The 13,279-nt window shown below is 38.5% G+C and overlaps 1 protein-coding gene across 3 annotated transcripts in view; it reads right to left on the bottom strand.

The window, feature by feature from the left end:
* The window catches only part of ACER3 (alkaline ceramidase 3), a 177,008-nt gene that overhangs the window by 109,008 nt on the left and 54,721 nt on the right, over nucleotides 1-13,279 (bottom strand). For all 3 annotated transcript variants that reach the window (XM_073215990.1, XM_037010619.2, XM_037010620.2), the window contains exon 2: nucleotides 7,823-7,933. In XM_073215990.1, the coding sequence (XP_073072091.1) occupies nucleotides 7,823-7,933 (111 nt within the window). The remainder of the gene's footprint in view (nucleotides 1-7,822; nucleotides 7,934-13,279) is intronic.

The following is a 13,279-nucleotide window of genomic DNA, read 5'->3' on the forward strand; positions in this document are numbered from 1 at the left end:
TCTACCCCTTTCTATTGATCTCTTTCCCAGAACTGACAACCTTCCAAAACTGGCATCTTTGGTTTCACATACCTATATCTTTAGGCAGTACTATAATCTATCAGGTCTTTGGTTGTTTCTAGAAATTTTGCATTTATTGGGAAGCTTTCTCTTTCTACTGGTGTTTTAATCAGCCTGACCCTCAACTCCTCTATCCTCTTTCTCCATTTGGTTCCTCAAACCTCCCCAAGTCTAAAACATCAAAGACAATTGTTAGAATTTGGTATTTATTTATTATTTAAAAGCAATTTGGAGTTTATAATAGTATTTTTTTCCTAATCAGGCTGAAAATGTGGGTTAAGTGTTGATTTATTTACATTATTTCTTGATCTTTATGGTTTTCTGGGAGGATGAATGTACAAATTCAAACATACGAAGCTCCCACTAACCAAGTGCAACTCGAAGTCCTTCAAATCCTTTTGTTCTTATTGTTATTACTGATTGTGATTTGTCAGTATTTCATAAACATTCCTTTTAAAATTAAGGTATCATTAATACACAATCTTATGAAGTTTTCACATGAGCAACATTGTAGTTACTACATTCGCCCATATTATCAAGTCCCACACACACCCTACTGCAGTCACTGTCCTTGAGCATGATGTTATAAAGTCACGGCTTGTCTTCTCCATGATGTACTGCCTTCCCCATGACACCCCTACATTATGTGTGCTAACCATAATGCCCCTTAATCCCCATCTCCCTCCCTCCACACTGACCCCCCCCCTCTTCTCTTTGGAAACCACTAGTCCCTTCTTGGAGTCTATGAGTCTGCTCCTATTTTGTTCCTTCCGTTTTCTTTTGTTGTTATACTCCACAAATGAGTGAAATCACTTGGTACTTGTCTTTCTCTGCCCAGCTTATTTCTTTGAACATAATACCCTCTAGCTCCATCCCTGCTGCAAATGGAAGGATTTGTTTTCTTCTTATGGCTGAATAATATTCTTTTGTGTATATGTAACACATCTTCTTTATTGATTCATATACTGATAGACATTTAGGCTGCTTCCATATCTTGGCTATTGTAAATAGTGCTGCAATAAACATAGGAGTGCATATGTCTTTTTGAATCAGGGATCATGTTTCTTTGGGTAAATTCCTAGCACTGGAATTCCTGGGTCAAATGGTATTTCTATTTTGAGTTTTTTGAGGAACCTCCATACTGCTTTCCACAATGGTTGAACTAATTTACATTCCCACCAACAGTGTAGGAGACTTCCCCTTTCTCTACATCCTCACCAGCATTTGTTGTTCCTTGTCTTTTGGATGTTGGCCATCCTAACTGCTGTGAGGTGGTATCTCATTGTGGTTTTAATTCACATTTCCCTGATAATTAGCCATGTGTAGCATCTCTTCATGTGCCTGTTGGCCATCTGAATTTCTTCTTTGAAGAAGTGTCTCTTTAGATCATCTGCCCATTTTTTAATTAGGTTATTTGCTTTTTGGGTGTTGAGGCATGAGCTCTTTATATATTTTCGATGTTAACCCCTTGTCAGATATGTCATTTATGAATACATTCTCCCATACTATAGGGTGATTTTTTGTTCTGCTGATGGTGTGCTTTGCTATACAGAAGCTTTTAGTTTGATGTAATCCCATTTGTTCATTTTTGCTTTTGTTTCCCTTGCCCAAGGAGATGTGTCCAGGAAAAAGTTGCTCATGTTTATACTCAAGAGATTTTGCCTGTTTTCTTCTAAGAGTTTTATGGTTTCATGACTTACATTCATTCAGGCCTTTGATCCATTTTGAGTTTACTTTTCTGTATGGAGTTAGACAATAATCCAGTTTCAGTCTCTTACATGTAGCTGTCCAGTTTTGCCAACACAAGCTGTTGAAGAGGCTGTCATTTCCCCATTGTATATCCATAGCTCTTTTATCATTTATTAATTGGCCATATATGTGTGGGTTTATATCTGGGCTCTCTAGTCTGTTCCATTGATCTATGGATCTGTTCTTGTGTCAGTACCAAACTATCTTGATTATTGTGGCTTTGTAGTGGAGCTTGAAGTCAGGGAGCATAATCCCCCCAGCTTTATTCTTTCTTCTCAGGATTGCTTTGGCTATTTGGGATCTTTTGTGGTTCCATATGAATTTTAGAACTATTTGATCTAGTTTGTTGAAGAATGCTGTTGTTATATTGATAGAAATTGTTTTTAATCTGTAGATTGCTTTAGGCAGGGTGGCCATTTTGACAATATTAATTCTTCCTATCCATGAGCAAGGGATCTATTTCCATTTATTGGTATCTTCTTTAATTTCTCTCATGAGTGTCTTGTAGTTTTCAGGATATAGGTCTTTCACCTCCTTGGTTAGTTTTATTTCTAGGTATTTTATTCTTTTTGATGCAACTGTGAATGGAATTGTTTTCCTGATTTCTCTTTCTGCTGGTTCATCATTAGTGTATAAGAATGCAACAGGTTTCTATGTATTAATTTTGTATCCTGCAACTTTGCTGAATTCAGATATTAGTTCTAGTAGTTTTGGAGCGGAATCTTTAGGGTTTTTCATATACAATATCATGTCTTCTGCAAACAGGGACAGTTTAACTTTTTCCTTGCCAATCTGGATGCCTTTTATTTATTTGTGTTGTCTGATTGCTTTGGCTAGAACCTCCATTACTATGTTGAATAGAAGTATTGATAGTGGGCATCCTGTCTTGTTCCCAGTCTTAGAGGAAATGCTTTCAGATTTTCACTGTTAAGTATGATGTTGGCTGTTGGCTTGTTCATATGACCTTTATTATATTGAGGTACTTTCTTTCCCCTATACCCATTTTGTTGAGAGTTTTTACCATGAATTGATGTTGAATTTTGTAAAATGCTTTTTCAGCATCTATGGAGATGATCATGTGATTTTTGTCCTTTTTGTTGATGTGGTATATGATATTGATGGATTTTTTAATATTGTACCATCCTTGCATCCCTGGAATAAATCCCACTTGATCATGATGGATGATCTTTTTGATGTATTTTTGAATTCTGTTTGCTAATATTTTGTTGAATATTTTTGCATCTGTGTTCATCAGGGATATTGGTCTGTAATTTTATTTTTTTGTGGGGTCTTTGCCTGGTTTTGGTATTAGAGTGATGCTGGCCTCATAGAATAAGTTTCAACGTACTCCCTCCTCTTCTAATTTTTGGAAAACTTTAAGACAGGTGTTAGGTCTTCTCTAAATGTTTGATGAAATTCAGCAGTGAAGCCATCCAGGGGTTTTGTTCTTAGGTAGTTTTTTGATTACCAATGCAAATTCATTGCTGGTAATTGGTCTGTTCAGATTTTCTCTTTCTCCTGGATCAGTTTTGGAAGGGTATATTTTTCTAGAAAGTTGTCCAATCCTTCTAGGTTATTCAATTTGTTAGCATATAATTTTTCATAGTATTCTCTAATAATTCTCTGTATTTCTGTGGTGTCCACAGTGATTTTTCTCTCTCATTTCTTATCCTGTTTATGTGTATACACTCTCTTTTTTTCTTGATAAGTCTGGCTAGGGGTTTATCTATTTTGTTTGTTTTCTCAAAGAACCGGCTTCTGGTTTCACTGATTCTATTGTTTTATTCTTCTCAATTTATTTATTTCTGCTCTGATCTTTATTATGTCCCTCCTTCTACTGACTTTGGGGCCTCATTTGTTCTTCTTTTTCTAGTTTCATTAATTGTGAATTTACACTGTTCATTTGGGATTGCTCTTATTTCTTGAGGTAAGCCTGTATTGCACTGTACTTTCCTCTTAGAACTGCCTTTGCTGTGTCACACAGATTTTGGGGTATTGAGTTGTTCTTTTCATTTGTGTCCACAGCTTGCTTGATTTCTATTTTTATCTGATCATTGATCCATTGATTATTTAGGAGCATGTTGTTAAGCCTCCATGTGTTTGTAGGCTTTTTGTTTTCTTTGCATAGTTTATTTCTAGTTTCATACCTTTGTGGTCTGAGAAGCTGGCTGGTACAATTTCAATCTTTCTGAATTTACTGAGGCTTTTTTGTGTCTTAGTATGTGATCTATTCTGGAAAATGTTCCATGTGCACTTAAGAAGAATGTGTATCCTGTTGCTTTGTGGTCCATTGTTCTGTAGATGTCTGTTAGGTCCTTCTGTTCTAATGTATTGTTCAGTGCCTCTGTCTCCTTACTTATTTTACCTCTGGCTGATCTGTCATTTGGAGTGAGTAGTATGTTGAAGTCTCCTAAAATGAATGCATTGCATTCTATTTCCCCCTTTAATTATGTTAGTATTTGTTTCACATATTTAGGTGCTCCTGTGTTGGTCATAGATACTTATAATGGTTATATCCTTTTGTTGTTATGTAATGTCCTTATTTGTCTCTTGTTACTTTGTTTTGAAGTCTATTTTGTCTAATATAAGTAGTGCAACTCCTGCTTTCTTCTCCCTCTTATATGCATGAAATATCTTTTTCCATCCCTTTACTTTTAGTCTGTGTATGTCTTTGGGTTTGAGGTGAGTCTCTTGTAGGCAGCATATAGACAGGTCTTATTTTTTTATCCATTCAGTAACTGTGTCTTTTGTTTGGTGCATTCAGTCCATTTACATTTAGGGTGATTATCAACAGATATGTACTTACTGCCATTTCAGGCTTTAGATTCATGGTTATCAAAGGTTCAAGGGCAGCTTCTTTACTATCTAACAGTCTAACTTAACTTGCTTATTACACTATATCAAACACAATCTAAAGATTCTTTTTTTTATCTCTCTTCTTTTTCTTCCTCCTCTACTCTATATATTAGGTGTTATTTTATGTACTCTTTCTGTATCCCTTGACTGACTGTGGGTAGTTGATTTAATTTTGCATTTGCTTAGTAATTACTTGGTCTACTTCCTTTACTGTGGTTTTATTTTCTCTGGTGACATCTATTTAGCCTTAGGAGCACTTCTATCTGTAGCAGTCCTTTTAGAATACACTGTAGAAACAGTTTGTGGGAGGTAAATTCCCTTAAGTTTTGCTTATCTGGAAATTATTTAATTCCTGCTTCAAATTTAAAAGATAATCTTGCCAGATAGAGTATTCTTGGTTGGAGTTCCTTCTGTTTCATTGCATTAAATATATCATGCCATTCCCTTCTGGCCTGCAAGGTTTCTTCTGAGAAGTCTGATTATAGTCTGATGGGCTTTGCTTTGTACATCATCTTTTTTCTCTCTCTGGATGCTTTTAATGCTCTGCCCTTGTACTTGATCTTTGCCATTTTAATTATTATAGGTCTTGGTTTTGTCTTCCTAGGGTCCCTTGTGTTCGGAAATCTGTGCACTTACATGGCCTGAGAGACTATTTCCTTGCTGCGATTGGGGAAGTTTTCAGCAATTATTTCCTTGAAGAGACTTTCTATCCCTTTCTCTCTCCTTCTTCTGGTACCCCTAATATGAATACTGTTCCATTTGGATTGGTTATACATTTCTCTTATTATTCTTTCATTCTTAGAGATCCTTTTTTTCTCTCTGTGCCTCGGTTTCTTTGTATTCCTGTTCTCTAATTTCTATTTCATTTACTGTCTCTACCTCATCTCATCTGCTTTTAAATCCCTCTATTATATGTTTCATTTAAGATACTGTATTTTTCAAATTTTCTATCTCTTTCTTGAAGTCCCTCCCTGAAAGGTCTTGAATATTTTTCTGTAGCTCCGTGAGCATGTTTATGATTTTTATTTTGAAATCTTTATCAAGAAGACTGGTGATTTTCAGTTTCACTGAGCCCTCTTTCTGGTGTTTGAGGGATTGTGGTTTGTACAAAATTTTTTGCTGTTTCATATTTCTAATGATTACTCTGGAATAATAACTTTGTGTAGGTGATGCCCTCTAGTGCCCAGAAGCTCTACCCTCTGGAGCTTCCCAGCATCTGGAGCGATGGTGTGGGTCACAGGCACACAGTGCTGGCACCTGTTGGGAGGAAAAAGCTCTCTCCTGCTTCCCAGCTGCAGTGTCTCCCTGTAATGCCAGGTCCAGTGGGCCAAGCGCACAGGGAGGATCCTCTGCATTACGCCCCTCTAGCTGCCATAGGCAGGGCCGCCCTTCAGCTGGCCTGGCACAATGGTGGGGGCAGCAGGTGCGTGGATCAGTGCCTTCTGGGAGAAAGGAGCAACAGGCTGCATATTACAGTAGGGGGCCTCTGTGCTGCACTGTCAGCCAGTGCAATGGAATAGCTGAAGCTCCTGAAAGTTCCCAACCTGCTGGGCTGAGTGTGCCAGCACAACTTTGTCCACCTGTCCTTTCTTCTGAGCATCAAGCTCTGCATAATCCTAGACCCTTTAGCACCTCTCTTGCTGTTGGGAAGTCTTTCAACATGCATGCCTTTCTTTTGTCCCAGAGCGGCCAGTTGTGGCTACCTGTTCTCCACAAGCGACTAGAATCTCAGTCTCTCTGAGTATTCTGCCTGTTCTTTGCTTTCCAATCCTTCTAATCTCCAGAGCACCAGGTAATGTGGGTTCATGTTCCCAGAGCAGATCTCCAGGGGTGGGTGTTAACAGTCATGGGCTTCTACTCCCTCCCCACTCTGTTTCTCTTCCTCCTCCCTGTGAGATGGGGTGGGGGGAGGGCTTGGGTCCCGCCAGATCGAGTCTTTGCTACTTTACACTTTTCTGTGAGATCTTCTCCTTTCTCTAGAAGTAGGCAGTCTGTTCTGCAGTCTTTGGGTTGCTCTTTCAGGATTAGCTGTATTTGCTATATTTTCATGTTTTAAGTGGTTCTGGGAGGAGGTTTCTGCCTCTCTTCTCATGCCGCCATCTTTTTCCCCTCTGTCTCTCATAAACATTCTTAGAACATCTCAGGGAATAAAGGAAAGGGCTAAGTTTGTGCACAAGTTTTCCAAGTAACTTTCTTAAAACATCATGCCCATGAGAAACCAATTCAGAAATTAAAGTCTCTCATATCTAAAGATCAATCTATTTATGGTATGATATACTAAATAATATGATATGCTACAGCTAACAGTTTTGTGGTAATTAGGAGTCCCTTCTGCCCATGTGTAAATAATACCTACCTTGAGCTGAAGAAAAAGAAATTGTGCACAGTTTAGAAAGCAATATTAAAGAAACAAACTAGAATCCACTTTCTTTGCTATTTTTATCTTTATAATGATAATATAAGAATATGATGGGTCATTTTCCCATCTTAGGCTCTGTTAGCATTCATTCATCCATCCATCCAGCACTTATTGAGAACCAAAAATTGCCAGACAATAGAGATACAAAGATAACCAAGACACAGTCCCTGCTCAAAGAAAGTAGACGAATTTGAGTAAGTTGCAGAAGGTTAGGTATGTTACAGCATCCTTTACAAAAAGTTAAAAAAATTTGTGAACCACATTTACATTAAATTTACATATATATGTAATATAAATACAAAAACTGTAAGAAAATGATAATCAAATTCAGTACAGAAGTCAACTCTGGAAGGGTAAGCTGGAAGGATGAGGGGAATTAAAGTAGGCAGGAATATAAAGGCAGCTTCAATTTTACCTACAGTAGCTTATTTTTTTAAAAAGAAAAAGTAAGATTGAAACAAATACTGTAAAGCATTAGGTGTAAACTGGGTGGTAAGACACATGGCTATGTTATCTATAGTCTCTTCTGTATGCTTAAAATATTTTGTGATTTAAAAAAAATTTATTCAAAATGCAGTTCAATTTACTAATAAGATTTGTGGAATTTTAATACAGAAGTTCCAGAATGTGTTTAAGTTGTGTAATAACACAAAATTGAGAGCCAATTATAGGAATGAATGAGAAAAGCAGCCCATCTGAATATGGTATATCATATTTTAGATGAAGTGTTACACCTACCTGTGAGTGCTAAATAAGAAGCAATGTACCGCTTTTCCAGTCCATCTCTAATACTCTGGATTGCACCAAAAATTGGAGGTATAATCATAATCAGGTTACTCACTGTATTCCCTATAGGAAAAAATAGAAGCAGATTAGATTATTCAAGACCACTTTAAATAAGGATACATGCAGTTGGCTCTTAACAAAAATTAAATAGGTGACTTCTCACAAAAATGATGAAAAGATATTTACAACATACTAAAGGAAAATAATTGTCTACAAGACTCTAAATAAAATAAAGATGCCTTTAGACAAATGAAACTAAGAATTTGCAACCAGAACATCCACTAAAGGAAATTCTAAATTATAAAGGTAAAAAGGGGAAAATACCTCAAAAAGAACCTCGAAGACAAAACAAAAAATTAGTTGAAGGCAGTCTATACCAATGCTACTGAAAGTTTGGTCTGTGGATGATACATTATGACAAGCTAAAATACAGAAATGAGTTAATTTTATCTGTTGAATTAAATAGCAATAAATTGTAGCTTACATTTTGTATGACTTTGTAAATTTCGTTTTTGTGGTTATGTTTTTAGTTTCTATGTTTCTAGTAAAACACAAAAGGAAATGGATCTTGATTGGATTTTTGTTCTTACCTTTACAAAAACAAAGCTTACATATGAATAGCAAAGAAATAATAAAAACCCAAGCAGAAGTAAAGAGTAAAATGGAGAAAGAGAGTATAGGTAGTTACACTTAGATCAGAAAAACAGACTTCAAGCCAAAAACTTTAAGAAGAGACAAAGATCATTATGTAATAATAAAGGGCTAATTCTAATTCATCAAGAGGATATAGCAATTGTAAATATATATGCATGCAACATCAGAGCACCTAAATATATTAAGCAAATACTAACAGATCTACTGGGAGAAACAGGCAACAATACAATAATAGTAGGAGACTTCAATATTCCACTTTCAACAATGGATAGATCATCCAGACAGGAAATCAATACAGAAAAGCTGGACTTCAACTACACTTGAGACGAAATGGATTTAACAACATATACAGAACATTCCATCTAAGAGCAGCAGAATACACATTCTCCTCAAGACACACAGAACATTCTTCAGGACAGGTCACAAAACAAGCCTCACTTTTATTTAACAAATTTAAATCATATGAAGTATCTTTTCTGACCACAAAGGTATAAAACTAGAAATCAGTAACAGGAGGAAAAATGGAAATTCACAAATAGTGGAAATTAAACAACATAAATACACTCCTAAACAACTAATGGGGCAGAGAAAAAGTCAAAAGGTAAATTTTAAAAATCTTGAAACACATATGCCAAAACTTATGGGATTCAGCTAATTTCAAGAGCAATTCCAAGAGGAAAGTTTATAGCAAGAAACACCTACATTAAGAAACAAGTACAGAAGGAACTCATCTCAACACAATAAAAGCCATACATGACAAACACACAGCCAACATCATACTCAGAGTTGAGAGGCTTAATGCTTTTCCTCTAAGATCAGGAAAAAGACAACAGTGCCCATTCTCACTACTCTTATTCAATGTAGTATTACAAGTACTATGACAAGAAAAAAGCTCAGACAAGAAAAAAGAAATAAAAGGCATTCAAATAGGAAAGATAGAAAACTGTCTTTGTATGCAGATGATAAAATCTTCATATAGAAAATTCTAAAGACTCCAGTAAAAACTGCTAGAATAATCAATGAATTCAGTAATTTTCAGAATACAAAAGCAACATACATAAAGCTACCAATAGGTACATGAAATGATGCTCAAGACTGGCAAATCAAAAGCACAATGAAATATCACCTCATTCATGAAGAATGGCTAGCATCAAAAAGGTAAGTGATCAACAGAATTGTTGGCAGAATGTTGGCAAGGGTGTGGAGAAAAGGGGAACCCTTGTGCACTGTTGGTGGGAATGTACATTGGTATAGCCACTATGGAAAACAGTATGGCAGTTCCTCAAAGTATTAAAAATATAACTACCATATGATCCAGCACTTCTACTTCTGGGCATATATCCAAAGGAAATGAAAACAAAATCTCAACAAGGATATCACTAAGATATCCCCATGTTTACTGCAGCATTATTCACAATAGCCAAGATATGACAACAACCTAAAGGTCCATCAACAGAAGAAAGGACAAAGATGTTATCTACATCTATATCTATAAGTATACAAACAAGAGAGTATTATTTAGCCATAAGAAAGAAGGAAATTTTCGTTTTCGCAACAACTTGGATGAACCTTGAGGGCATTAGGCTAAGTGAAATAAGTCAGAGAAAGAGAAGTACTGTGTAACACATATACATGGAATCTAAAAAAGCTGAACTCAAAGAAACAGAACAGGGTTATGGTTACCAGGGTCTGGGGGTTGGGGAAATGGAGAGATACTGGTCAAAACCTATAAGCTTCCAGTTATACGATTAACAAGTTCTGAAGATCTAATGTACTGCATGATGACTATAGCTAATAATACTGTACTATACACTTAAAAATTGCTAAGAGAGTAGCTCTTAAATGTTTTCACCACAAAAGGAAATGGTAATTCATTATAAGACAGGATGCGAGTTTTAGCTAATACTATGGTGGTAATCATTTTACAATATGTAAGTGTATTAAATCAACACATTGTATACCTTAGGTAAATACAATGTTATATTTTAATTAGACCTTAAAGCTGGAAAAAAAATCAAACTATGTCAAAGTAACTTAACTGAATCCAAGAACAAAATTCAAGACCATTTATGGTAATACGAAAGATACCCAGCACCTAATAAGGTAAAAAGCAGAGTGTCTGGCATCTAATCAAAGATTACCAGGCATAAAAAGGAGGAAGAAACACAATGCATAATGAGAAAAAGGTAGACAAATAGAACAGGACCTCAAGAACAAACTAACATTTACAGGCACCTGATTTATGTCAAATATGACCCTGCAATGTAGTATGGGAAGGATGGTCTTTTCAATAAAGGGTACTGGATCAACTGGATATTTACATGGGAAATAAATGAATCTGGACCCCAAGTCACACTTCTCATACAAAAATAATTTCCAGATGTACTGCAGATCTAAATGTGAAAGGTAAAATGATGTAACTTTTAAAAGAAAACATGGGAAAACATCTTTATCACCTTGGAGTGGCAATGAGTTTTAAAACAGGACACAAAAAGGATTAAACACAAAGCCAAAAAAGACTACAAAGTCAAGAATCTAAAACTATAAAATCAAGCTAAGACCATAAAGTCAAGAGGAAAGAATAAAAGGTTGTTTTAAAAAACTGCTTTAAAGAATCATAGATAGGAAACTGCTTTGCAAATACTGAGATATACAAATGTTAGCTGATTTGATTTTACTGAACAAAAAGAATGCCCATACAATGATCATGGACTGAAAAGTTCTGGTTAAAAAATGATATCACTGGAGCCAGGATGGCGGCGTGAGTAGAGCAGTGGAAATCTCCTCCCAAAAACACATAGAGCTATGAAAATATAACAAAGAAAAATCTTCCTAAAATAGAGACCACAGGACACAGGACAAGATCCAGACCACATCCACACCTGCAAGAACCCAGCGCCTTGCGAAGGGGGTAAGATACAAGCCCCGGCCCGGCGGGACCCGAGCGCCCCTCCCCCTGGCTCCCGGCGGGTGGAAAGAAACCGGAGCGGCTTTTTTTTGGCGAGTGCTCTTTGGAAGCCTTAAAGGGACGGGCCCCCGTTGCTAGGGAGGCAGGGTGGCGGGACCGGTGAGCAGGTGCCTGGGACCGGCACCTGAGGACAAAGAATATCCTGCGTTTCTCCCTGCGGGACCGGCGGGCGGGTGCCTGAGACCGGCGCCTGAGGACGGAGGAAATCGCGCATTTTTCCCCTTTTTTTTTCTCTTTTTGGCGAGCGCTTTATGGAAGCCTTAAAGGGACAGGGACCCCGGTGCTAGGGAGGCAGGGCGGCGGGACTGGTGAGCGGGTGCCTAGGACCAGCGCCTGAGGACAAAGAATATCCCATATTTTTCCCTGCGGGACCGGGGGGCGGGTGCCTGAGACCGGCACTTGAGGACAGAGGAAATCGTGCGTTTTTCCCCTTTTTTTTTTCTCTTTTTTGCGAGTGCTTTTTGGAAGCCTAAAAGGGACAGGGACCCTGGTGCTAGGGAGGCAGGGCGGCAGGACTGGTGAGCGGGTGCCTGGGACCGGCGCCTGAGGACAAAGAATATCGCGCGTTTTTCCCTGTGGGACCGGTGGGCGGGTGCCTGAGACCGGCACCTGAGGACGGAGGAAATCACACGTTTTTCCCCTTTTTTTCTCTCTTTTTGGCGAGTGCTTTTTGGAAGCCTTAAAGGGACAGGGACCCCGGTGCTAGGGAGGCAGGGCGGCAGGACTGGTGAGCGGGTGCCTAGGACCAGCGCCTGAGGACAAAGAATATCGAGCGTTCCTTCCCTGCGGGACTGCTGGGTGGGTGCTTTTTGGAAGCCTTGAAAGGACAGGGACCCTGGTGCTAGGGAGACAGGGCAGCAGGACCAGTGAGAGGGTGCCTGGGACCGGCACCTGAGGACAAAAAAAAAAAAAAAAATCGCGTGTTTTTTTCTTTTTTTTTCTTTCTGTTCCCTCTCTCATTGTTGCTGTTGTTGTTTTGGTTTGGAGAGTGCTTTTTGGAAGTCTTAAAGGGGCAGGACAGGTCACTTAGACCAGAGGCAGGGAATCTGGGGATCTCTGGGCACTCTAACTCCCTGGGCAGCAGGGAGCACAGAGGTCCCTTACGGAGATAAATAGCCCCCAGGCCGCTCCCCCTCCAACGGGACTCCACCATTTTGGAGGAACAGCCCCAGCCAGGCCAAGCCCACAGCAACAGCGGAGATAAACCCCACAGCAACTGGGCAGGAAGCAGAAGCCCTGTCTGCACACAGCTGCCCATCACAAGCCACTAGAGGTCGCTATTCTCCCAGGAAAAGGCCACAAACCAACAAGAAGGGAAGCTCTTCCAGCGGTCACTTGTACCAGCTCTGCAAACTATCTCTATCACCATGAAAAGGCAAAACTACAGGCAGACAAAGATCACAGAGACAACACCTGAAAGGGAGACAGACCTAACTAGTCCTCCTGAAAAAGAATTCAAAATAAAAATCATGAACATGCTGACAGAGATGCAGAGAAAAATGCAAGAGCAATGGGATGAGATGCAGAGAAAAATGCAAGAGCAGTGGGATTAGATGCAGAGAAAAATGCAAGAGCAGTGGGATGAAGTCCGGAAGGAGATCACAGATGTCAGGAAGGAGATCACAGAAGTGAAACAATCCCTGGAAGGAATTATAAGCAGAATGGATAAGATGCAAGAGGCCATTGAAGGAATAGAAGCCAGAGAACAGGAACGTATAGAAGCTGACATAGAGAGAGATAAAAGGATCTCCAGGAATGAAACAACACTAAGAGAAATATGTGACCAA

This window comes from Manis javanica, chromosome 11 (genome assembly GCF_040802235.1).
Source record: "Manis javanica isolate MJ-LG chromosome 11, MJ_LKY, whole genome shotgun sequence".
In the NCBI taxonomy this organism is placed as follows: Eukaryota; Metazoa; Chordata; class Mammalia; order Pholidota; family Manidae; genus Manis; species Manis javanica.